At 36.3% G+C, this 22,784-nt stretch overlaps 3 protein-coding genes across 5 annotated transcripts; 2 read left to right on the forward strand and 1 right to left on the reverse strand.

Moving 5' to 3' along the window:
- Nucleotides 1-10,431: 10,431 nt before the first annotated feature.
- LOC147484278 (ATP-dependent DNA helicase PIF1-like) lies at nt 10,432-11,353 on the forward strand. Its single transcript, XM_086579731.1, has 2 exons — nt 10,432-10,892; nt 10,948-11,353. The coding sequence occupies exons 1-2, from the start codon at nt 10,432-10,434 to the stop codon at nt 11,351-11,353; spliced, it is 867 nt and encodes a 288-aa protein (XP_086435857.1).
- A 1,505-nt stretch (nt 11,354-12,858) lies between these two features.
- Nucleotides 12,859-14,569, forward strand: LOC147484279 (ubiquitin-conjugating enzyme E2 19-like). Its single transcript, XM_086579482.1, has 6 exons — nt 12,859-13,292; nt 13,473-13,500; nt 13,603-13,830; nt 13,916-13,979; nt 14,074-14,133; nt 14,223-14,569. The coding sequence occupies exons 1-6, from the start codon at nt 13,165-13,167 to the stop codon at nt 14,264-14,266; spliced, it is 552 nt and encodes a 183-aa protein (XP_086435608.1). The 5' UTR covers nt 12,859-13,164; the 3' UTR covers nt 14,267-14,569.
- A 1,128-nt stretch (nt 14,570-15,697) lies between these two features.
- Nucleotides 15,698-19,309, reverse strand: TTN9 (titan9). 3 transcript variants are annotated; one of them, XM_086581072.1, is made up of 9 exons: nt 19,164-19,303; nt 19,025-19,086; nt 18,874-18,943; nt 18,689-18,779; nt 18,557-18,606; nt 17,504-17,958; nt 17,388-17,421; nt 17,185-17,304; nt 15,698-16,136 (listed from the first exon to the last, which is right to left on the reverse strand). In XM_086581072.1, exons 2-9 carry the CDS (start codon nt 19,070-19,072, stop codon nt 15,952-15,954), a joined length of 1,053 nt encoding a protein of 350 aa, XP_086437198.1. In that variant the 5' UTR covers nt 19,073-19,086; nt 19,164-19,303; the 3' UTR covers nt 15,698-15,951. The 3 variants fall into 3 exon arrangements, with proteins under 3 accessions (XP_086437198.1, XP_086437200.1, XP_086437199.1); XM_086581073.1 differs by lacking the exon at nt 15,698-16,136 and adding an exon at nt 16,762-16,849; XM_086581074.1 differs by lacking the exons at nt 18,874-18,943; nt 19,025-19,086 and having other exon boundaries at nt 19,164-19,309.
- Between the last annotated feature and the right edge of the window lie 3,475 nt (nt 19,310-22,784).

Raw genomic sequence — 22,784 nt, forward strand, 5'->3', positions numbered from 1 at the left:
TGGGATAATCGAGTTGTCAGTGGTTTCGTATAGTATGGATACACTTGATGTTCATTTTGTGAGGACTATATAGTTGGCAAAGTTAAGCGCACGTATGTGAAAATGGCGATGGGGATTACCTTAATGTTCCTATAAGTTTGTAACCAAGCCTTTTATTGAGATGGGTTCAGTTGAAGATGGGAATCTTATAGTTAAAAAGAGCAATTAAAACAGTATTGCTAGCTAGTGTCAAATCTACACAGACGCATGCATTTTGAAATGTACTACGTGTTCACTTTCGTTGTTTTGATTCACAATAATGCAAATAATTGTTGCAAAGGCTTTTGAATAGGGGTAGCATGTAACGTGGATTAGTGTTTGAATTTTGATAATACTTGTTTTTTATAACTTTATAAGGTCATTGTATCTACTTCCTCTGCTCTAGTCATAAATAAGGTTTTCTGTAGCCAATTTTTTTATGTTGTAGCTCATCAGAAAAATAGGGGTTTGGGCGTCTAATCAAGTAATTTCTCTTGCTTGGAAATAACTCTTTCTACGGGTTTAAATTTTAAAATGCATGGTATAGGCTTGTTCTTAGTATACTATTTCAAAATCTAGGCTACTCACCACAGCAAAAGGTACACTGGTGTATTGCTCCACAAAGTACTGTCCAAGGGCCTAGAAGCCTAGGCACGAGTACACCCTACGCACTCTAGACGTCCTCATTTATAAATCCATTTATTTCATAAGAATTATGTTAAGCATAAAAAAAACACTTATTTTCTAAACTCATAAAAGCCAATTCGGCTAGATCTAGACAGATTTCCCTATTTCTTAAAACTTTTCACTCAAAAATATTATTTTGTTATTGAGTTTTTACTATTTCAGTAATAAACCGAAGATATTTCTGGTTTGATAACTATTTCTGAGAGATTTGGGGGAGAGAAATTGTTTAATCCCTGTACAAATAGTTGATGACTTGATGTTCTTATCTCAAAAGGTTTCCTTTTATGTAGAACCACTACGTTCTTAGTAGTTAGCCGGTTTTGGTTGCTTGCAATATGAGGATATTTTCGCCTACTTATTGTAAAATTAGGTGACATGTGTCAGTTTTATATTTTGGTCAAGTTGAAATATTAAATCCTAATTTTTTTTACTCGAGTCTTAGGGCTACTAAATATTCTTAACTAACCCCTTTAGCCTAATTTTCTGAAATGAAAATGAGCTAGTCATGTACGATGTACCTTATCAAAAATTCAAAACATTGGATTTCTATAATATTACGACAAAAATGAGACTCTTAATAGAGAAAGGAAAATATTAAAAATACACATGCTTGAAGTGTTGAATTTCACAGCAATCCAACATCAAAGAGATACTTGTTTTGCATAATAAGTATCACGACAAGTAGTAGAGAACATCAGGGTACAAAAAGGCACACTGTAACTCGCCATGATGGTTCATAATGTGGCGAAGTGCAGTAAAATATTGTCATACCAATTTTAGCCATTGTGGATTCTCATAATTCTAAAAACGAAAAATGATTAAAAAGGGTATCAAACTTTATTACAAGTTTTGACAATATGGAGATTAATTTATATTTATTTTTTTATTTTTTATTTATTTTTCGGTTAAATTGGAGACCAAACTTTTCAATTTTTGCAATGTTGGGACATGTGTAACATGATATCTAAATTTCTCACACGGTGTTTCACAATTCGAATTAATTTCTATGGTCATGAGGTTATAACATGGATATACTTTGACAAGAAAGTGTATAACAATGTATGTAACTTGTGAATTACGAAACACCGTGTGAGAAATTTATACTATATGTGTAACTAGTTTCCATATTGTAAAAATTAAAAAATTTGGTCCCCAATTTGACTGAAAAAAAAAGGTTTGTCCCCATATGGTCAAAATTTGTAAAGTTCGATACCCTTTTTAATCGTTATTCGTTCTAAAAAAAACCCGAGAAGTTAAGTTTGACCAATCTAATCCGTGAGCGTAGCGAACTCTTGAGGTTGGTTTCAAAAGTCCCACTAAAATCCACTTCGTTGGTGTCTGTCTGTACCCCCAATAAACCTAAAAAAAAAAAAAAAACCTTTCCCCCTTACAGATTCCTCCCTCCAAATTTTCTCTCCTTATCTCTCATCTCATCTCACTTCTCCTCTCTAATTTCTCATCTCCAGCCTACGAAAAATATTGGGTTCCAACTCTATTCCCGCCCATCGAATTTTCTCGCTCGGTTTCTCGCTGTTCTCACTTGTTTGGGTTATTGATGAATTGAGTACCGGTCGCTTGCTTAATGACTTTGTGCTAGAGAATCTTGACTCTCCGCTGTGCTAAGTGGAAATGATCTCAATGAATGCCGCGTTAGTTTCTTAAAGGTGGCAATGCAATGACTCTGGAATTGTCTTTGTGGGAGCTTTAGGTATGCCGCGTTAAGTTTCTTAAAGGTCTGAGCAATGCAATGACTCTGGAATTGTCTTTGTGGGAGCTTTAGGTATGTTTCTCATTATCGTATTTTGGCATCCAAATAAGGTTCTAATGCACTAACTTTTATATTCGTAGAGTTCAATTTCAATGCCATTGTCTTCTAGCTAAAGAAGTTTAATTGATTCATAAGTTAATTTACTTAACAATTTGAAAATGAAGTACATAAGTATAGTTACTTCTTTTGGTGTCCGTATACAACTCGATAAATGCACATTAACTATGACTGTGTTACTTATTACGTCATATCTTGCCTTAGGTACCACTTACCTCGATCCTTCCTCAAACCTACAGGAAACCTCTTAGTTTTTGTTGAGGAAATCAGTGGGACCTTGAGGTATGTTTCTCATTATCGTATTTTGGCATCCAAATATGGTTCTAATGCACTAACTTTTATATTCGTAGAGTTCAATTTCAATGTTAATGTCTTCTACCTAAAGAAGTTTCACTAACTTTTATATTCATAGAGTTCAATTTCAATGTTAATGTCTTCTAGCTAAAGAAGTTTAATTGATTCATAGGTTTATTTACTTAACAATTTGAAAATGAAGTACATAAGTATAGTTACTTCTTTTGGTGCTACATTAACACTGAGTTAACATAGTATCTCATATTTCTATAATTGTAAGATATTTGAAAGTGACTATGAACTATAGTTGTATTTTCAAGGGTATCCTGATGTATTTGAAATCTGAGATGTAACCTGCCTATAATATCCTCATTAAAAGTTGTAGTAAGATTGCCATCTAATGGATACAGCATAGAGTCCCACACAATGTCCACGATTGGGTAGATATAGAAATTGGGTGGTGTTGCTGTATCTTGGGGAGGTTCAAGAAACAGATTGTAATTCTGACTCAACAATGTTGTCATAAATGAATAACACGAGAACCGACCATGACATTTAGAAGGTTGTGTTGTCTCCTACTGCTTATGGAGAGAAACAAAATTCAAGAGTTTTAAAAGACGGCAGAACTAATTCAAGAGTTTTAAAACAAAATTCAAGAGTTTCAAGAACTAATTTGTGTAAATGTTTCTCTTAAATTCATTTCGTGTAGCTATTATTCTCAGTTTACGTCTTAACCCATTCTTTTTTTTTTTGGCTCATTGGTTTAACGCCTATGGTTTTGGGATGCAAGACTTGGTATTCTCGCTACAGTTTGAAGTCGAGCACTCCAGTACCGTTTGTCAAAGTTTGGTGGGCAAACAGAGGAGTGCCCTGCACATAAGTCAATCTAGAATAGAGCTAAGACTCTGCTGCAAGTGTGACACCAATTGGCTGTTATGATTTTTTGCAATAAGTCTAGATTAGAGAAGGCTGCACTATTTCCATTGCAATTCATTGGAAATTCCCCGTATTCTCTAACTTCTTACTGTTGACACCACCCATTGCTTCCATAGCGACATCCATCACACGTAATGCACCTTTCCTTTCCTTTAGAGGTTTTGTATAATTTGGCTAACTCTGAGATAAACGGGCCAATTAATAAAACTAAATAGGATTACCTACAACTATTTTCTTGGATATGTAGTTCTCCAGGATAGATAATTGTGAGGTGACTTCCTCAAATATAAAATATCTAATAAAATCTCAAGTTCTTTTATTTCTATATATGCTTTTCACTATAAATATGTTTCCTAGATCTCATGTGATTCAGTGCACTGCCATTGTACTATTTTAATTTTTACAATTACTTTTGATTTCTTTCTCTAATAAAATCAGATCCCTAAGTTTGTACAGTTGCTGTGTGATATTATGCAGGATTGCAGAGAATGTCCATACTCTATGGAAAGCTGAATTGTGAACTTGGTTGAATCCCGTCAGTATCACATTTATTATGTGTACTTCCTCTACCCGTATTTCTTTATATATATATATATATATATATCATTCATGCATATTCTACCATGTCATGTCCCAATAACCCAATAGAAGGGATGCAAGTAGACTTACGGCTAGTGGGTTATACCGCTAGTGCCGGTGTCGAAAGCCCCAACCACATCACCAACTAAAGATTCATTAGTGTTTACACTTGTGGGGAGGTTTGAAGATGTGGAACCAAGCCTTATTAGATGCATAAACCAAATCTCATATGCATGCGTACTTGCATAGTCAGCCTTATCATCGAAGTAACTTTGATTATTTCACAATATATATTCATTTATTGATATAAGTATACTATGTACAACAAAGTTTAATTATTCTCTTATATATATATATATATATATATATATATATATATATATATATATATATATATATATATATATATATATATATATATATATATATATATATGTTCAAAAACCCAAATATATATAGCTAACCATTTTCTTCTATCTTTACAAATAACATTTGGGGCTCTGGGTCTTTTGCTTTTATGTTAAATATTTGAAAAGGAAGCGGTATGTTTTCATTCAAATTTGTGGTATTCCTGACTAACCGTTTTCATTGCAATATGTTCCCAAAGCTAACCCTTATTTGTTTTGTCCTTACAGACTTCGGTTCTTCCGGTTTTGTTTTGCTTCTAAGTCTTCCCTGTTTCTTAAGAATATCTCGAAGACAAAACAGCGGTATGTATTCATTCGAATTTGCTTTGCTCATTGTTTTAATTTGTTTTGATTTTGTAACTACTATTTCCATGGTCTCCAAGTAATGCGATTGTTAAAGGCAATGTCATATGAGTCGTGTATTTTTTCGTTAAGATTCATGCCTTCTTCTTCTACTTAATTTTTTTACTATCTCCTTATATATTAGTTAGTATTACTGCATTAACAATAAGTTTGAAGTAGTTACACTTTATAATTTTCATCCGTTTACTAAATTTTCCCTACCTTAACTTCCACTTAGACAAAACCAAACAAATTCCTAAGCGAAACTAAAAACTATTTAATGTTCCAGTTTGCCAACTATGTAGGGATTACAATTGACACGACAGAAGCAGGGTTCCCTCTCATCCCTCCTTTTCCACTCTCGGTGTTTTAGTACCCAATGGAAGTAGTAGAGGAAGGTTTACCCGTACAACTGCACCAAATTGATAAGTTCTTTGGTAGATTTTATAGTCGTCGGAATCAACATGCTCCCCTACCACGTGCTCCCCTACCAACTACTACTCGGCTACGCCTTCATAATCGTCGGCCACGTAACTCTTTCGCCCAAATTTCAACATACCTCAACAGGTTAAACTGCATACCAGAAATTGCCTATCCAACTACTCGAAGACGTACAATTCGGTCTGGCCGTACTTCTTTTCAGCGTCTAAGGGTGCTACCATCTCAACCTCAAAGTTCTATGCATATTCGTAGGATACCTGATCAGCCAGAATCCTCTAGAAGTAATCACATGTTTAGAAACTATGAAGGAATCTCTTCAGCAAGGGAAAGGGTCAATGATCTAGATGAAAATTGCCCACTAATAGAATGGGTTCATAGACTGGGTAATCATGCAGAAAATTCTTTGCCAAGGGAGATTGTATCTGATTTAGCAGAAAATGCATCGTCTATTCGATTGGTTGACAATCTACTAGGTCAGGCAGCGACTTCAAGAGGTTATGACAGGGTTGGAAGTCAAGAAGATCAATCTTTGCAACTGGATACTGTATCGCCAGAATCCTCTATAAGTAATCACATGGTTAAAAACTATGAAGGAATCTCTTCAGCAAGGGAAAGGGTCAATGATCTAGATGAAAATTGCCCACTCATAGAATGGGTTCATAGAGTGGGTAACCATACAGAAAATTATTTGCCAAGGGAGATTGTATCTGATTTAGTTGAAAATGCACCGCCTATTCGATGGGTTGACAATCTACCGGATCGTGATGACTTCAAGAGGTTATGACCGGGTTGGAAGTCAAGAAGATCAATCTTTGCAACCGGATATCAGATCTAATTCGATTCAAATAGACAATTGCCCGCTCATTCGATGGCTCCAGAATCCGGGGTTGCGAGGCCCAGTGATAATACTTGCCTACCACTATTTCATGCGAACCCTTCAAGCCGTTATTCTTTGCGAGACATTGCATTTCTAATCACGATGACATCTCCCTCCAAAGGCAAACAGTGGAGCAAAATCGGGCTAAAAATACTGCCAAAAAAAAAAGAGCTCGTGCAAAACAAACAAGTGAGCAGCGTGCATCGACACAGTCAGTTGATACTTCTAGAAGAAAAAAAGCACGCATTGGCCAAACCTCCGAGCAGAGAGATACTCATCGTGGCCTAGACACTGCTCGTAGAGCTTTGGCTCGTGGATTACAAATGGATGAAGTGCGACATTCCATACAAGCTCTATGTAGAGCTCGTAGAAGAACAACATTTGAAAGGCAAAACCCTGTTGAAAGGGTTGTTCAAAACACCCTCAATGCGTTCCGTAGAAGAGTTGTTGGGCGAAAAGTTGCACGTCAAGCAATTGCCCGTCAAACAGTGGTTATTGCTCCTCATAGAGTTATTTCGCAGAGCGTTGTTCATCAAAGCCTTCCTGGTGTTCAAGTTATGGTGGGTGAAGACAATATCCGTGAAAGCCCTAATCTACCACCTACTATGGACGACTGCATACCACTCTCCAACGCACAAGTCTTCCGGAGATCATGCAATGATATTTCATGGGTCAGTTATCCTTTATGCAAAAGAAAATTTCCCGATCTAAAGATTTCTTCAGGTATTTCCTTTTCTTTGTATATTTTGTTGGAATATGTTTGTATTAAGTGAGGACCTCACCTATAATAACAAAGAATGCTGCAGGTATTTGTACCTCTTGCAAGTTGGATAACCGGACGAACCCTGACGCTGGCATGTTTAGTGTTAACAATTCAATGGATCCGGGCATTGTGCCTCTGGAACTGTCTCGTTTGTCCGATCTAGAAAGAATTCTCATTGCCAGGGTGCACCCCATGATGTCTGTGTATCGTGTTAGGGGTCAACAATACAAGTACAGTGGTAATGTCATAAATTTTGCTCAAGATGTCAATATGATTGCCACTGTTCTCCCATTCAAGCCCGCTGATTTGTCTGCAATTCTTGTGGTTAATAGAGGGGGACCACATGCAAGCAAGGAATTCCGTGTTCGGCGAGAATTTGTTCGCACAGCATTAGCTTGGTTGAAAACTTATCATCGGTACTATAATGATATAATTATTGACAATGGAACTATAGAAGGACTACCTATAGATGGACAACTGAAGACATACCACGATGTGCCACCCTGTGGAAGATATCGAAAATGGAGCTTCTACCATACCGGGGGAAGCATATGAAGATGAGGGACCACCTGAATTGCAAAACCAGGATTTGCACATTGACGAGTTTCATGCTGTTGGAACCATTTCTATTGCAGCACAACCCAATCAACAAACACGTCTCCAGAGGGCATTCAAAGTACCAAATGTAGATCAAACTAATGTTCATATGCCTTTTACAACTCACATCATTGATGAGTTCTCAACCCCTGGATATGTTGCTATGGCATTTCCAACTTTGTTTCCTTACGGAGATGCTGATTTACGACAAGCTCGCCAGCGAAAAGTCAATCCATTGCCGTACTTCCAATATCTGATGAAATATCATGATGGGCGTTTTGCTAGAGATTCTAGATTCCGCTACTTTGCTTGGAACTCTCTTTCAAGGTGGCAGGCACTTTCTTTAGGTGATGTTTTTGTCAGAAAAAATCCCGGGGATGCTGAGTTATCAATTGAGGAAATTCGAAATATGGTTTCGTCCGGCGACAAGCAACTAGCTAATCGTGTCTCTTATTTTGCTAACAACATACGCGGTACTCGATCTTATTGGTATACAAGATTGAAAGAACTAACTGCCATGGTTAAACAGTTGGGTGCACCAACCATTTTCTTCACACTTTCAGTAGCTAACGACATGCAATGGCGGAATCGTTCAGTATTTTAGATCCTTCTAATGATCTTGAAAGGATGTCTCCTTTAGATAAAAGAAGGGGACGCACAAAGTTAATTAATGATAACCCAAATGTTGTCGCTTGGTTCTTTCAGGCAAGGGTGGAATTCTTCTTCCCGGATTATTTACTTGTGATGAGTTCTCTCGTGGTTGATCATTGGTACCGGGTTTGAATGGCAAAATCGTGGTAGTGGTCATGTTCATGGATTTCTTTGGCTATCGGATGCTCCGATGTGTTACTAACATTGGTACAAGTGCTATAAATAGAGCTAATGTCATTGAATATTTTGATAGACTTGTTTGCACTATGAATCCGCACCAAGCATGTCTAGAAATATGCAACAACATCCTTGTGCACGACTTTGCCACTTTCGACTTACAACTTGATACAAACGAAGATGACTATGTTACATTGGTCAATTGGGTCATCGCGACACTCTATATGTGGAAGTCATTGTTTGCGCTACACAAAGCAACAAAACAAATGGTATGTCGCTTTAGATACCCATTTGATGTAATTGGTCGATCGAAGATTGTAGAAGAGCCTCCCAACAAAGTAACATGTATCGCTTTTCTAGGGCGGAATGATGAACTTGTGTGTTCCCACAATCGAAAGATTTTGCGGACACTGGCGTGCAAACATTGATTGGTCACCGTCCTTTTCGGTTACAATCTGTTTGTAAATTACATTGCTAAATACCGCAAAAATCTGAACCAACCTCAAAAGTTTGAGATACTTTCCAAGAAATTGTTGAAGATTTTCGTCGACCCTGTCAAAATGCAAGATCTGCTTTCAAGCGCCTACTTATAAAGAGTGTCTCTGAAAGAGATATTTCTGCCCAAGAAGTATGTCACTTGCTAATGGGGTACCCATTGACACGATCATCCAGAAAGTTTGTACTCTTAAATGTAAGCGAGAAGAGCATGCTAGCATCAATTGTACATAGTAGAAGAGTGGACGACGATGATGAAATTGTTGGAACAGATCCAACCTTTGTAGGAAGATATATGCAACGACCTTCTTGCTATGAAAATACTTCCCTCCTCAATATGGCAAAGAGTCATTACTTTAAGCAAAAGGTTTGGCACACATCTCGAGTGGCCGCAGTTGTGCGTTTGGTTCCGGAGCTAGACGGTGACATCCTACCAGGCACTGAAAAATGGGAATTATTTTGTTGTCAACAAGTCTTAATTCATCACCATTATCGAACTCTCGAAGAAGCTAAGGGAGAATTTGCATTGTGGTCTGAAAGATACTATGACTTGGGTTTCGAAGCCGCTAATGGGATTATTCTTCCAGAACCGATAGATGAAGAGTTTGAAGATGGTATTGAGGTAGAGCTTGGTACTGAAGACTTACTTCGAGATGAGTGGATGATGGCATCAGAGAATGGGGCCCACGTTTGTCCACAGGGAAAATGTGGAATTAGGAAGGAGAGACTTCGACATTTCACACGATTGGGCTGAAGGTTTACACCGTTATCCAAATATTGAAATTGATCGAAAATTTGTGCATACTCTGCGTTGTGGCAATGAACTAAATAATGAACCTCAACCCGTTGTACGGATAATGACTTATCTCATGAACAAAGAGTTGCTCATGATATGGTTGTTAGAGCACTACAAGATGGAGCATTTATTCGCTTAATTGTTTGTGGGGGCAGCAATACGGAAAGTCCACTCTCATAAATGCAATTGTGTATTCGATTCCATCGTTTTTTCGAACAAACAAAGCGAAGACGTGTCATGGCTCCTCTTTGGAGTTGCCGCTTTTAATATTGGAGGTGCAACCATCCATCATGAACTCGCTATCACTATAGAACGTAAAGGTATTCAAGAAACTTCCAAAAAGATTGAAGGTGATCAATGTCGACGATGCAGAAGACTTTAAAGACACCAAACTTATCATTATCGATGAGTACAAAAGATGGTCGGAAGAAGTATGCTTGCAAATATTGACCGGCGTTGTCGAGATATTTTCGCAAAGAATGAGCCATTTGGTAATGTATCTATTATCCTCGTTGGTGATATCGTCAATTACCTCCCTCAGATGTGATGATTGCATTATATGTCCAAGGTGGGTCTATTCAAAAACAACATGGTGGAATTGTGTATTCTACTTTCGAGAAATGTGTTCGGTTATCACATATATTTCGACAAGCAGGAGATGAGCAAGCATCATTCCGAGAAGCACTATTCAGACTTAGTAATGGAACTTCCACCGTCAGTGATTGGCAATTATTTCTAACTCGAGATATTTCCTCCCTCAATATGGAAGAGATTAACACCTTCAAATATGCTTTACGTTTATTTCCAACAAAACAGCCTGCACATGATTACAATCTCACCCGACTAATTGAACTTGGAAAACCAATTGCTCGAATTGTCTCAAAAAATAATTGTGATGCCGCTACCAAGGCTTCGTCAGATGATGCTAAAGGTTTGGAGAAAGTTCGTGGTCTATCCCTTGGTGCACGTGTTATGCTTCGTTCAAACCTTGCCACAACAAATGGACCGTTAATGGGTGCAATGGGCAATCATTGTGGATATTGTTTACGGAGATGGTTGCAGATCACCGGAAGATATACCTCTTGCTGTTATGGTAGACTTTGACCACTATCGTGGTGCTAGATTCCGTCCAGATTCTAATACAATACCAATTACTCCACAAACATCTCATTGGAAGACAGGTAGTGCTTCGTGCCAGCGCATTCAAGTTCCTCTTGTACTATGTTGGGCTATAACAATTCACAAAAGTCAGGGGCTCACTCTTGATCGGGCTGTGGTGGATATTGGTGAAAGGGAAAGCCTCGGTTTGACTTTTGTTGCTTTGTCTCGCACAAGAAAGTTGTGTGATTTAGCATTTAGCCCTATGTTCTCTTTGGAGAGACTTCGAAAGATTGGAAAATGCATTGGTCTTAGAGGCCGATTGCAAGAGGAGAATCGTTTGTTGCACTTGTCTGCTTCAACCATTTGATGTTCTTGGAAAATCTGATCGTTGAAATGTTAATTTATTGTTTTAATCTCGGTACGTAGTATTCATCTTTCTAACTTTATTTCTATTTATGTTGTTTGCAAATTCACTTCATCAATATGTTATATATTTCTCATAAATGAATATATAATATCGTTATCATGCTTAATTTTGTTGTTTGGATTTATGTAGGTTCTTCCACAAGTAATGTATAGGAGGACATTTTTTGATGGTTGCTGCAGATGGATTTTGTCACTTCAGCTACTGCCTTTTATATTATAGTTGTTTGGACTTTTGCTAACCCTCCTCTCTATGTCTTTTGAGTTGAGTTGAGTTGAGCAGTTTGTAAAGTAAATAATTGTGCAACTTCTTATATGTATAGTATTTTAGAACCTTTGGGATGTTGTTACTTTGGTTATTCTGGTTCTTCAAATGTATGTTTCTAGATATGACAGGTTTTTTATGATTTAATATTTAAAATACAAAGGAGACTCTGTCGAAATTTTCATTCGTAAAATACGTGTTATGATTTTTCTACGTGGAGAATGTAATATTTGCTTTTAAAGTAAATAACTGTGTAACTTGTTATACGTATAGTGTTTTAAAACCTTCGGTATGTTACTTTAGTTTTCTGATGGTGTTGTATATATGTATTTTTTGTTCTTCAAATAACTAAAGATAAAAACATGTTTCTTTGGAATGACAGGTTTTTGTGATTTAATGTTGAAAATATAAATAAGATTTTACCGAAAATTCCTTTCTTATTCATTTGGAGAATGTAATATTGTTTTAAAATTAAATATATGTTGATAGGATATTATGTGACTTATCTCCAAACATATAAGGGCTCCATAGGGGTGCCTATCGTAATGCATGACTACTTAACATGAGAAATTCCCACAAATACTAGCTTCTTTTATTGTTGGGATAATGGTCTACTTCTTCACATTTACCGCACACGTAATTATTGATAGTTAATTTTGTGTACGTGTTAAAGCATAACACATGTTAATACACGACGGTTGGTTCAAGTACGCAATAAAATAACCGTAGTAAAAAGATTGAATCAATATTGTTACACTTGAATAAATTATCAAAAAGACTGTTAGACAATGATATAGTCTATTTTTCTTAATTTATCTGTCTAATTATCAAAAAATTAATCAAGTCGTGAAAATAAATAAATAAATAAAATATATATATATATAAATAATAATAATAATAAATGATATACTACGCTCACGCCCCACTGCAATGCAGTATACTAGTATAACTAGAACAATCTGAATTTGTCAGGCTAAAATTTGGGCTGAAAATTTAAAGACTGACTAGGGCTCGGATTTGGATTGGAACATTTAAAACTCGGGTTGGATTCAGATTATGCCTCAACCTGACCCAACCCACCCGAGTTCCACCCTGATTGTCCGTGTATATCGAAATGTGAAAGACCGGCGTTGAGAGTTCGAACTGTGGAGCACGTGACCCAACTACGTACACACAGCAAAAGTGACAATTATTTTGAAACTAAAAACTAGCCGTTGAGAGGAAAACAAATCTAAACCGTTGAACGTTCGAAAAATAAATTTTCAAATACCAAAAAAAGCTCATCATCTCTTTTTTAAACCCTCTTCCACGCCTCCATCTCTAAACTCATCTCTGTTTCTCATTCTTTGAAGAAGAAGAAGAAGAAACCCCACCCCAAATAAACATCTTCTTCTTCTTCATCAAGTTCTCTGTTTCTTTTCTTGCACACTAATAAAGATTACCCATTTACTCTTTGTTATACATTCTTTCTTGTTTGTGAATTGACAAAAATGACTACTACTACTACTACACAAGGCATTCAAGATAATACACCTGCTTCAATGGGTCAGTCAGTAATATCCGCAAAACAACCTACCCAAGTTGTGAAAACTGTTGACACTCAATCTGTTCTTAAAAGGTATATTTAACTTTTCAACGTGGACAAACTATTTGTATAAATTACTCTTTTGGGGTTGTATAGTTTCTTGAGTTTGATTCATTGTCAAGTTGTTTGGTATAAAATTTTGGTCGGAAGCAGCGCAAAATTTAAAGTTTGAGTCTTGATTGTAATTGTGATGTTTTTTGCTATTTGGAACAGGTTGCAATCTGAACTCATGTCGTTAATGGTAAGAATGGATCACTTTTTTGCCCATTTTTAACAATTTTCTTTTGGTACTAGTGGCGATTTAATGATCTTTATTGGATGCCATTTTCTTGGTTTATTGCAGATGAGTGGCGATCCTGGCATATCGGGTTTTCCTGAAGAGGACAACATATTTTGCTGGAAAGGAACAATCATCGGTAGCAAAGAAACTGTGTTCGAAGGAACTGAGTACAAGCTGTCGCTAACCTTTCCAACAGATTATCCATTCAAGTCTCCGAAAGTTAAATTTGACACTGCCTGTTTTCATCCGAACGTCGACGTATATGGAAACATCTGCTTAGACATTCTTCAGGTATATGAGATAATCTATTACATCTTAGTCGTTAGTTCTGATAGCCCCTTATGGTGAATCTGATGTTTAACTGAATTTTTTGTAGGATAAATGGTCATCTGCTTATGATGTCAGAACTATATTGCTCTCTATACAAAGTCTGCTTGGAGGTAATTGCACTGTTTATTCCTTAGGCCTTTAGTGAGATTTCCGAAATAACAGTTGGACTAATTAGCATTTTCTGTCTAATATGATGGGTTTCAGAACCAAACACAAGCTCGCCTCTCAATAACCAAGCTGCAGCACTTTGGAGCAATCAAGAAGGTATGCGTAAATTGCAATGAACATGTGATATTTAACTTCATTAATTTTATTATTTGGTTTCCTGACTTTCTCTCTTTTTTGTTTATCAGAATACAGGAAGATGGTACAGAAATTGTACAAACCTGATGCTTAGTTTGCTCCCCTTCTGCCTCTCATCATACATGAGTGGGAACTTCTGGATTTGTGGAGCTCACTGTCATATGTCCTTTGTCTGGTCATATAAATACCAGCTCATTTGTATGGATCTCAGTATCTCATAAACAACTACCTGTTCTGTGGAAGTTTGAAAGATTTTATGAATTTGTCTTCCCCATCTTCTGTTTGTGTGATCTGTTCATGTAAGCAATACATTTTTCTTGCTAAGGGTGCCACCTCATAAATAACTAATTGTTCTGTGTGAAAATTTGAAAGATATAATGAAATTTGTCTTTCCTTCTCTCTGTTTGTGTGATCTGTTCATGAAAGCAATACATTTTCTTGCTTAAGGGTGCTATCTTATCTAATCACCAACGGAAATGCTAAACTAAATACTGTTCGACAAAAAAAATTGATGCAACATAATACTTGGATTTACTTCAGTGAAAACACAAGACAAACAAACGAGCTAAAACTCAGAAGCAGTATATGCAAAGTTCGGAAGAATTCCCATCTCACAGCCATAAATCACAAAGTTGGCACTTGGCAGTAACCTCTAAAATCCAATCACCGCAGCTTGCTGCGCCCTCTTCTGATAAATAGAAATGTTCAGTTCCAAATTGTTTCATTGCAGTTTGATTCAGAAACTCATAAGTTCGTGCCTATTTTGGAAATACATAATACTTGGATTTACTTCAGTGAAAACACAAGACAAACAAACGAGCTAAAACTCAGAAGCAGTATATGCAAAGTTCAGAAGAATTCCATCTCACAGCCATAAATCACAAAGTTGGCAGTAACCTCTGAATCCAATCACCGCAGCATGCCGTCCTCTTCTGATGAATAGAAATGTTCAGTTCGAAATTGTTCATTGCAGTTTGATTCAGAAACTCATAAGTTCGCGGCCTATTTTGGAAATACAGGAAGTAGGAAATGTTATGTTAATAGGAATCTCTCTGATGGTGCACCTGTAGACATACAGCCTAGAGTAAACCATCTTCGGTAGGAAGTGGTGCGTTGTACATACAGTTCCGTATCTGCCATCAAATATGCCTTCTTAGCTGATGATTTGTGTAGCCTATTTCTGATTGAATAAATCATTTTGAGAAGTTGATATTGTTTAAAATTTCAAGAATGGCATGTTGAGTAGACAATAAGACAAGGCATGTTGCCATTTCCAAATAAATGTTCGGACTGCTCGGAATAGATCCATTCGATGGGATTTAAATGCCATTAGAAAGAACTACTACATGACAAGTATTTTAGCAGTTACAGGGGCCTGAAACGTAATGCAACAACCCCAACAGCAAGAACACATTTTTTTTAATCAAACAGCAAGAACAAACTGTTCTCATGGGAGTTCTCTGTGCAGAAGCATAACTCTTTTAGGTTCTCTCTATACAACATTTTGAGCATTTAATCTGTCTAAGAAGGATGGGGGAATGAATAAAGAAAATTCTTTTCTAAGTACTATACACTATCTAAAGGATCTCACATCCGAGCAATGCTTACAAGTGAAACAAGACTAAGAAATAGTTTGAAAAGCTGAATATATCATTTCATTATAGCATTAACTTTCTAGTATCTACAGAATCCATATCTACACAGCTTCTTAATAGTCATAAAATATATATGACATACTGGCACACAAAGCTGAACAATGTAGCAGAGCTGACGTCAGAATCACATTCCAATAACTTGAGACACTCGCTTGACGAATAGAGGCCACATGCTTAAGTTGAACATGATTTCCTCCTTCATCCACTCTTTAGCCACTCCCCCAATGGTCCCCAACGACAAAACCTGGTACAACAGCTCAACTTCTTGTTCTGCTGCTTTACTCACCCATGTTATGCTAAATGAATACCCTACATTTAAACCACATGATAGAGATAATAAGATCAGTTTTCAGTAGGCACGGAACAAAGTTTACTTAAATGGAAAAATAAGTAAAATCAACATTCATTAATATTGGTAAACCTCATGAAGCAAGAGATTCATCTTGGCTCTATTTGGTTTAAAGCAAACTATTGAAGACTATAAAAGAAGCAAGTGCTTTGATATGCCCCGAATAACATCATAGAACATAGGAAGCAATGCCATCAAAAACTTTTTGAGGCACCTACTGTGGTTGCAAATACTTTTTGAGTTTCACCTCCATCATTCAGTGATTTTGATGTGTAACATCTGTACCAAGACACAATGACATTCCCTGAATATACCTGTGCATTAAACACCAATAAATTTCTCTATAACCTCTCAATCTCTTTTGAACTGGGTCTTCGTGTAACCCCTACTTGCAACTCAATAAAATATAGGATTGCAAGAAGCAACTCTTTAAATAATTGTTTATGAGAGAAGCCTTCTTCTAGATACTTCATCAATCGAATTCACTTCAAAGTTCCAAATATAGACTAGGTTACATGGACATGCCATATTTTGAAAAAAAATCGTGTCGGATAAGTATCCACGAGTCCGTGTCGGACACATATCGGACGTGTATTGTATGTAATTTACCTCGAATTTTGATATTTTGCCGTGTCCAACAATTCGTATCCGTGTCCGATACGGACACACCTACCTGTGTCAATGTAACCTAGAATATAGATCAATCAACATAGAGATATCTTCAAACGTAACCACTCCAATAGTATCAGAGCTTTATCCAGAATCAAAGGACACCCAATAAATGACTAAAAACAGTCAACCAACATTCTCAAGTGAACTAACAGTCTAACACTAACTATTTTTTATCCATGTAATTTGTTTTTTGTTTTTTGGTTTTTTTTCCTCAAAGGAAAGATTTCACGAAAATAGTGAAAAGAAATATTGCATATATTCATGGAATTGGAGACAGGAGAATTCAACTGTTATAAACATAAGAATGGTAGAATGTTAACAAATTAGAACAATTACCACTAGATTGATGGACTGCTGAAAGGCACAATCCTTTTTCTTCATCAACAAAGCCAAACTTCATACCAACTAAGGATTCCAGAAGATTTTGAAGCATGATGTCTGTACTTATGCAGCCACCTAGACAATATGAACAGTAAACAATTATGATTATGGCATGGCAAGTACATAAACTGATGCAAGTTAATAAACCTAATGCATACCTGAACTGACACGCATTCTTGTAGAGTCATTTGCCTGAAAGTTCACAACCCACAGGGTTAAAATAGAAAGGAAATGCAATTAAACCATAGAAATATTAGTATCTTGCACACTATACCTGCTGAAGATCTTGACAGTTATCATGTTGAGGGTCTCTGCTTAAATTGCCATTTGAGTTTGTTGCAAATGTGGGACATAGTTGATTGGGTTCATCTGTCTGGGGCACAACATGCTCAAGACGTGACTTCTTTCTCACAGACCCGGTAGAAATATCCTCAGAGCCAACTTGAGTACATCCAGAAGAATCCATTTGCACATTGTCATTGTTTCGCTTTCTTAACCTTACATCGTCAGATTGGGGTACAGGATGCTGAAGACGCAGCTTCTTTCTCCCATAGCCAGCAGAGGTATCCTCCAACACAACTTGAGTAGCACCAAAAGAACCCAATTGCATATCACCATTCTTTTGTTTTCTTGTCCTTACACTGTTACTGTTTCCCTCCGTGAGAATGCTGTTAATCTCCTGCTGTTGCAGGTTTTGAAGCCTCTCAACTTCTTTGAAGAGCTCCTTTGCTGCCAAGTATCACTCAAAGTTAATAAAGAAAGACAGCAGATTTTATTTAGACGCAGACTGATCCAATGCCCACCATATGTTCAAAGATTTACCATCTACCGCCAATTGCGATACAGTTTATGAGAATTAGAGGAACGTAAAAGGAACTGACCGAACAAGCTTACTTTTTGAACTTAGAACTAGCAGATTCTTTTGGCTATCCACAAAACTTATCGTTGATAAGTGCATAAAATTACTTCTGAGCTAAGAGGAAAACTAACTGACAAATAGGCTTTGATAAAACCACATATTTCAAAAACCGAAAAGAAAAACAAAACAAAAGCTAAGCTTCCCAGTTCACAAGTATAACCCATCTAAACACAAATCTTCAAAAGAACCGCTTTTGAGTGTCTAAGTTCCACAACTACTTAGACAGGCGTCATTTTGTGAAGGGCAATCACAAGGATATTAAAAGAAGAAAACTCTTCAATTTTCATCCTTGCCACAAATCATCAAAACACAAATCATTTCCCTTTACACTATCTCTACGTGTCTATAAATAATTTTGGTTACTTATAGACCACTAAACAAAATAACAAAAATGCTTTCCACACTTACTCTTTTGGCATTCATCATTCAAAAGTTTTCGGTACTCATCTCTGGAAGATCTGCATATAGATATACATATACATACAAGTCACAATATGTCAAATTTAACTGTACTTCAAATATAAAAAACAAATGACTAACCTCATCAAATCCACTTCAGAATGCAACTCATTCAACTGAGCTTCCAACCTCTCATTTTCACTTTTCAAATGTTCTATTAACTCATCTGAAGCTACAACCATTTCATAATAACAAAAAAAAAAAAAACACATATTAATTCTACTTATTAAACACAATTCACAAGAGTTTTCAAATAGAATGTGTACCAGTAGCATAGTTAACAAATTTGACTTCTTGGTCGTGGCCTATCTCTTCTATTTCAGATATCTTTTTACTCTAAAGACACAATAAATTAGTCACAGTCAGTAAATTTTTTGTTATAAAAAACCGTAGTTGTAAATTTGAAATGGTGCATACCTTTAATTTGTTGTACTTATCATATAGTTTTGAGTAAAGGGCCTCCATTTTTTGTGCAAACCCTAGTAGATTAATTAAAGCACTGAGATTATGAAATGAAAGCAAGTACATGAATGAAAAAATTAGGAATAGAGATTACCTGATAGAGAGGGAATGTGGGATAACGGATACGGAGAAGAGAGATTGAGAGAGCGGGAGAAATGGGGCGTGGTAAAATTTTAGTTTGAATTTTGTTTGATTCAACAAGCTAATAAGAGCCATGTACAAAATGCGGCGATATATCGCGACATATTCCGGAAAATAACAGAACCGGCAACTTATCAGGTAAGGTAATCTATTGATTGTATGTAGGGATGTCCAAACGGGTATCCGACCCGGTTTGAACCCGATTTTTCGGATTTTGAACGGTATCGGGTTAATTGAACCCGGACTAGTTTTCAGCGGGTCGGGTTCGGAGTCGGGTATTTTGTTGAGAAGTGTGATTAAACTCTATCCTAATTCTATATTTTGGGTACCCATCGGGCTCGGATTCAGGTTTCGGGTAGGATAAAGTCCAGTATAAATGGAGAAAAAAGACAATAAGAAACTTTGTTTGAAATATATATTTATATTTTATTCCTACTTCGGTTATCCACCAATCCATCCTTCAAACAAAAAAAAATTTCTAATGAATTTGGAAGTAATTATCACCTATACTCTAACATAATTATTTTATATGATTTAAAAATATATAGACTCGGAATGAAATATAGACACATGATCACGTCTAATTACTGAAAAAATTGGAAATCCCGATATAAATTTTTTTATAATCTAATATATTAAATAACTCATCATTGTAAACATGAATGAGATCATAATCCAAATATTTATCTAACTCATTCTTTTATATGAGATTAGTAGTATGCAATTGAAATTGGATTTAGGGTTCAATTTTAGGGTTTTTAGCCCTTTTAACGGGTTTAGGACTAAATTATTGGGTCGGGCTCGGGTCGGTCTGGATTTAGAAAGTGTGACCAAATCCTATATTATATTATGTATTTCGGTTTTGGTTTGAGTACGGATTTTGTTGGGTTCGGATAGGGTGGTATTTTGTTCGGATTTTGGATGGATTTGGGGCAAGAAGGACATCCCTAATTCCATAACATAGCTGCTTTGGTTGACTTGTAGAATAATTTGTTAACTTATACGGCGCGACTGTTGGTCAAGTTTTCATTAGATCGAGGGAAGGCTGGCACCCATGCTCTCTTGGGACCTCTAGTATTTGGTGTCGGTGCTCCATCCAATTACTCCATGTAAAAGCGGATTTTGGGTTGTACAATTTTTATCTTTCATCTGAAATATTTTATGATCAATTAATCGAATCGAGTCTGAATAGTGCAGGAGTCAAGCTGACATTGTGGCATTAATGTCGAGTGAAGATTGAGTCAGATGAATAGTTGAGTATATGGATGCTCAGGGTAAACATTCTGAGTAGAAACGTGGTTCTTCACTGTAAAACTGAGTGGAAAAAGGAAGTGATTAAGCAGACTGCATTCAGTATAGGGTGAAGCTTAGTGATGCTATTGTGCGAATGTAAACGTTCTTACACGTCATGTTAATGTTCTTAACCATTCTGAGTAGAAACGTGGATCTTCACTGTAAAACTGAGTGGAAAAAAGAAGTGATTAAGCAGACTGCAATGCTTTACATCCATTAGACTACAAAGAGATTGAAAAAGTTTCACAATCACCAGTTAAGATATTGATAAGTAAAAAAACTTGTTTAATTACCACCACAACTACAGTTTTTTCATCATCGATCTTTTGAATTTTAATTCAACTTATATAGACTGAGAAGTAATTAGATCAAGTTGATGGATTCTCTGACAACTTTTCATTTAATTTGCACTTACGTACAATTCCTTTTTCCTTTTTTAAAATATCTACATAATAACTATGTTTTTTCGATTGACTATCTAAATAACTATGCTATAAGCTGTGGAGCTGAAAACATTCAACTATCGAAGGCCCTATTTTACCTATATCAGCTCGTGTAACTGGGGTGTTAATGGTGTCGAACTTAACACGGGAAAAAAGAGGCAAAAGGATTTTAGTTTCATATTATAACTAATGCATTATACCATATATTGATTTCATGCATTTATGAATTGGAAAAAGGACTGAAATCAGCATATGTCAATAATTAAATTCCTACCTAGAGCAGCATAGCCAATGGATCCCTTTACCCTTGTTGAGATACTTTGATTATCAAGCGAGTTCTCTAGTGATCCCGAAAGAAGCTAGCTTTGCCAAACCAATTCAAAAGCACCAACATGAGCTACCATATCATTATCAATAAGCATATTGGTTGGCTTTAGATCACGATGAATAACCAAAACATGGCACTCGTGATGAAGATAGCTAAGCGCAGAAGCAACATCAATGGCGACATTTAGTCTTTGAAGTAGGCTCAAATTCGATTCTTCATCTTGTTCACTGATCTCTTGATGCAACTACTTCTCTAAACTTCCATTTGGCATGAACTCAAAGACTAGTGCTTTGAATTCATTTCCTTCACAATCCACATTAGAGTAAGAAGTTAGAATCTTAACAAGATTTCAATGGCGGATATTACGCAATGATTCACACTCTGCCATAAAACTCTTTGAAGCTCATTTCAATTGAAGTTTGAACACCTTAACAACAACAACAGTTTCATATTGGTTGAGCATTCCCTTATACACACTTCCAAAACCACTTGAACCAACAAAATTAGTTGGAGAAAATCCACCGGTCACTTGAGAACGATCTCCATAAAGTTACCAAAAAAAAAACGATCTCCATAAGAGAACTTAAGATGCTTATCATTGAATGATTGCGAAGAAGCCATATCAAGTTTTTTTTTCTTCTCGGGTAAAATGTTAGAGAGCAAGATGCCAAAAGAATGACCACGGCCACATTGATCATAATCAAGTAAGCAGAGTGAACGTTTTTGGGAGGGGGGGGGGTACATGGCCCAAAAGTAGTTTGGTAGGTTTCCGTCTGTCCTCAATCTCTCGCTTCCCTCTCCTCTCCTTCAAGTTATTGATCAAAACCCAACTCTCTCTCTCCCCACCTATAAACCCCATCTCCCTCCCTCTCTCCACCCTACATCCACCCTTGGACATTTGCAGTTATCTATGTTGACTATTTTGGAAGCTATTGAAGCAGGAATAGGTAAAACAAAATGGTTTCTTCCATATGACTGTTTCAGAGCTCTTGAAAACAAGATTTTTTAGGTTAAAAAAATTGGGATCAGTCTCAAACTCTTAATAAAGATACAATTCAACAATTGGTAAAAGGGTTTTGGTACTACCATTTATCAGTTGTTTTTAACTCTTAATTCTATAGCAAAGACCTGAAAATGTTAAATTCCAGTTTTTTTTTCCTAGTAAACCAACTCAATTTAGTATTGTTTGCAAGAAAATTTCGGTTCAGAAATTTCTTTCAGTTCAATTCTTATAACCAACCCTCAGGTCCAATTTTATTTACAAAAATATCTAGATGGAGAATGTAAATTTTAAGTTTGTCACCATGGCAAACTGCATCAAATTTTATGCCTTGGGAAAGAACAAGATATTCGGTTACTGTTTCACGAAGAAGCATGAAACCTATTCTAGGAGTAAATTTTATTTACTGAAAGAATATGCTATAGTAACTCAATCTGTTCATAACCAACTATAAGACAGATTTAACAGATTGAAGGATTTGCAATAGACTACTACAATCATCGTATCTAA

Source organism: Coptis chinensis, chromosome 8, assembly GCF_015680905.1.
Source record: "Coptis chinensis isolate HL-2020 chromosome 8, ASM1568090v1, whole genome shotgun sequence".
Taxonomy (NCBI): domain Eukaryota; kingdom Viridiplantae; phylum Streptophyta; class Magnoliopsida; order Ranunculales; family Ranunculaceae; genus Coptis; species Coptis chinensis.

Bases quoted from the DNA above. Each gene is read 5' to 3' on its own strand.
- LOC147484278 (XM_086579731.1), top strand. From the start codon at position 10,432: ATGATTGCATTATATGTCCAAGGTGGGTCTATTCAAAAACAACATGGT. The intron at 10,893-10,947 runs GTTAATGGGTGC...AGATGGTTGCAG, and splicing joins CTTGCCACAACAAATGGACC to ATCACCGGAAGATATACCTC.
- LOC147484279 (XM_086579482.1), top strand. From the start codon at position 13,165: ATGACTACTACTACTACTACACAAGGCATTCAAGATAATACACCTGCT. The intron at 13,293-13,472 runs GTATATTTAACT...TATTTGGAACAG, and splicing joins ACTCAATCTGTTCTTAAAAG to GTTGCAATCTGAACTCATGT. The intron at 13,831-13,915 runs GTATATGAGATA...AATTTTTTGTAG, and splicing joins TCTGCTTAGACATTCTTCAG to GATAAATGGTCATCTGCTTA.
- TTN9 (XM_086581072.1), bottom strand. From the start codon at position 19,072: ATGGAGGCCCTTTACTCAAAACTATATGATAAGTACAACAAATTAAAG. The intron at 17,959-18,556 runs GTAAGTGTGGAA...GATACTTGGCAG, and splicing joins GAATGATGAATGCCAAAAGA to CAAAGGAGCTCTTCAAAGAA. The intron at 16,137-17,184 runs GTAATTGTTCTA...GTTTAAATGTAG, and splicing joins AGCAGTCCATCAATCTAGTG to GGTATTCATTTAGCATAACA.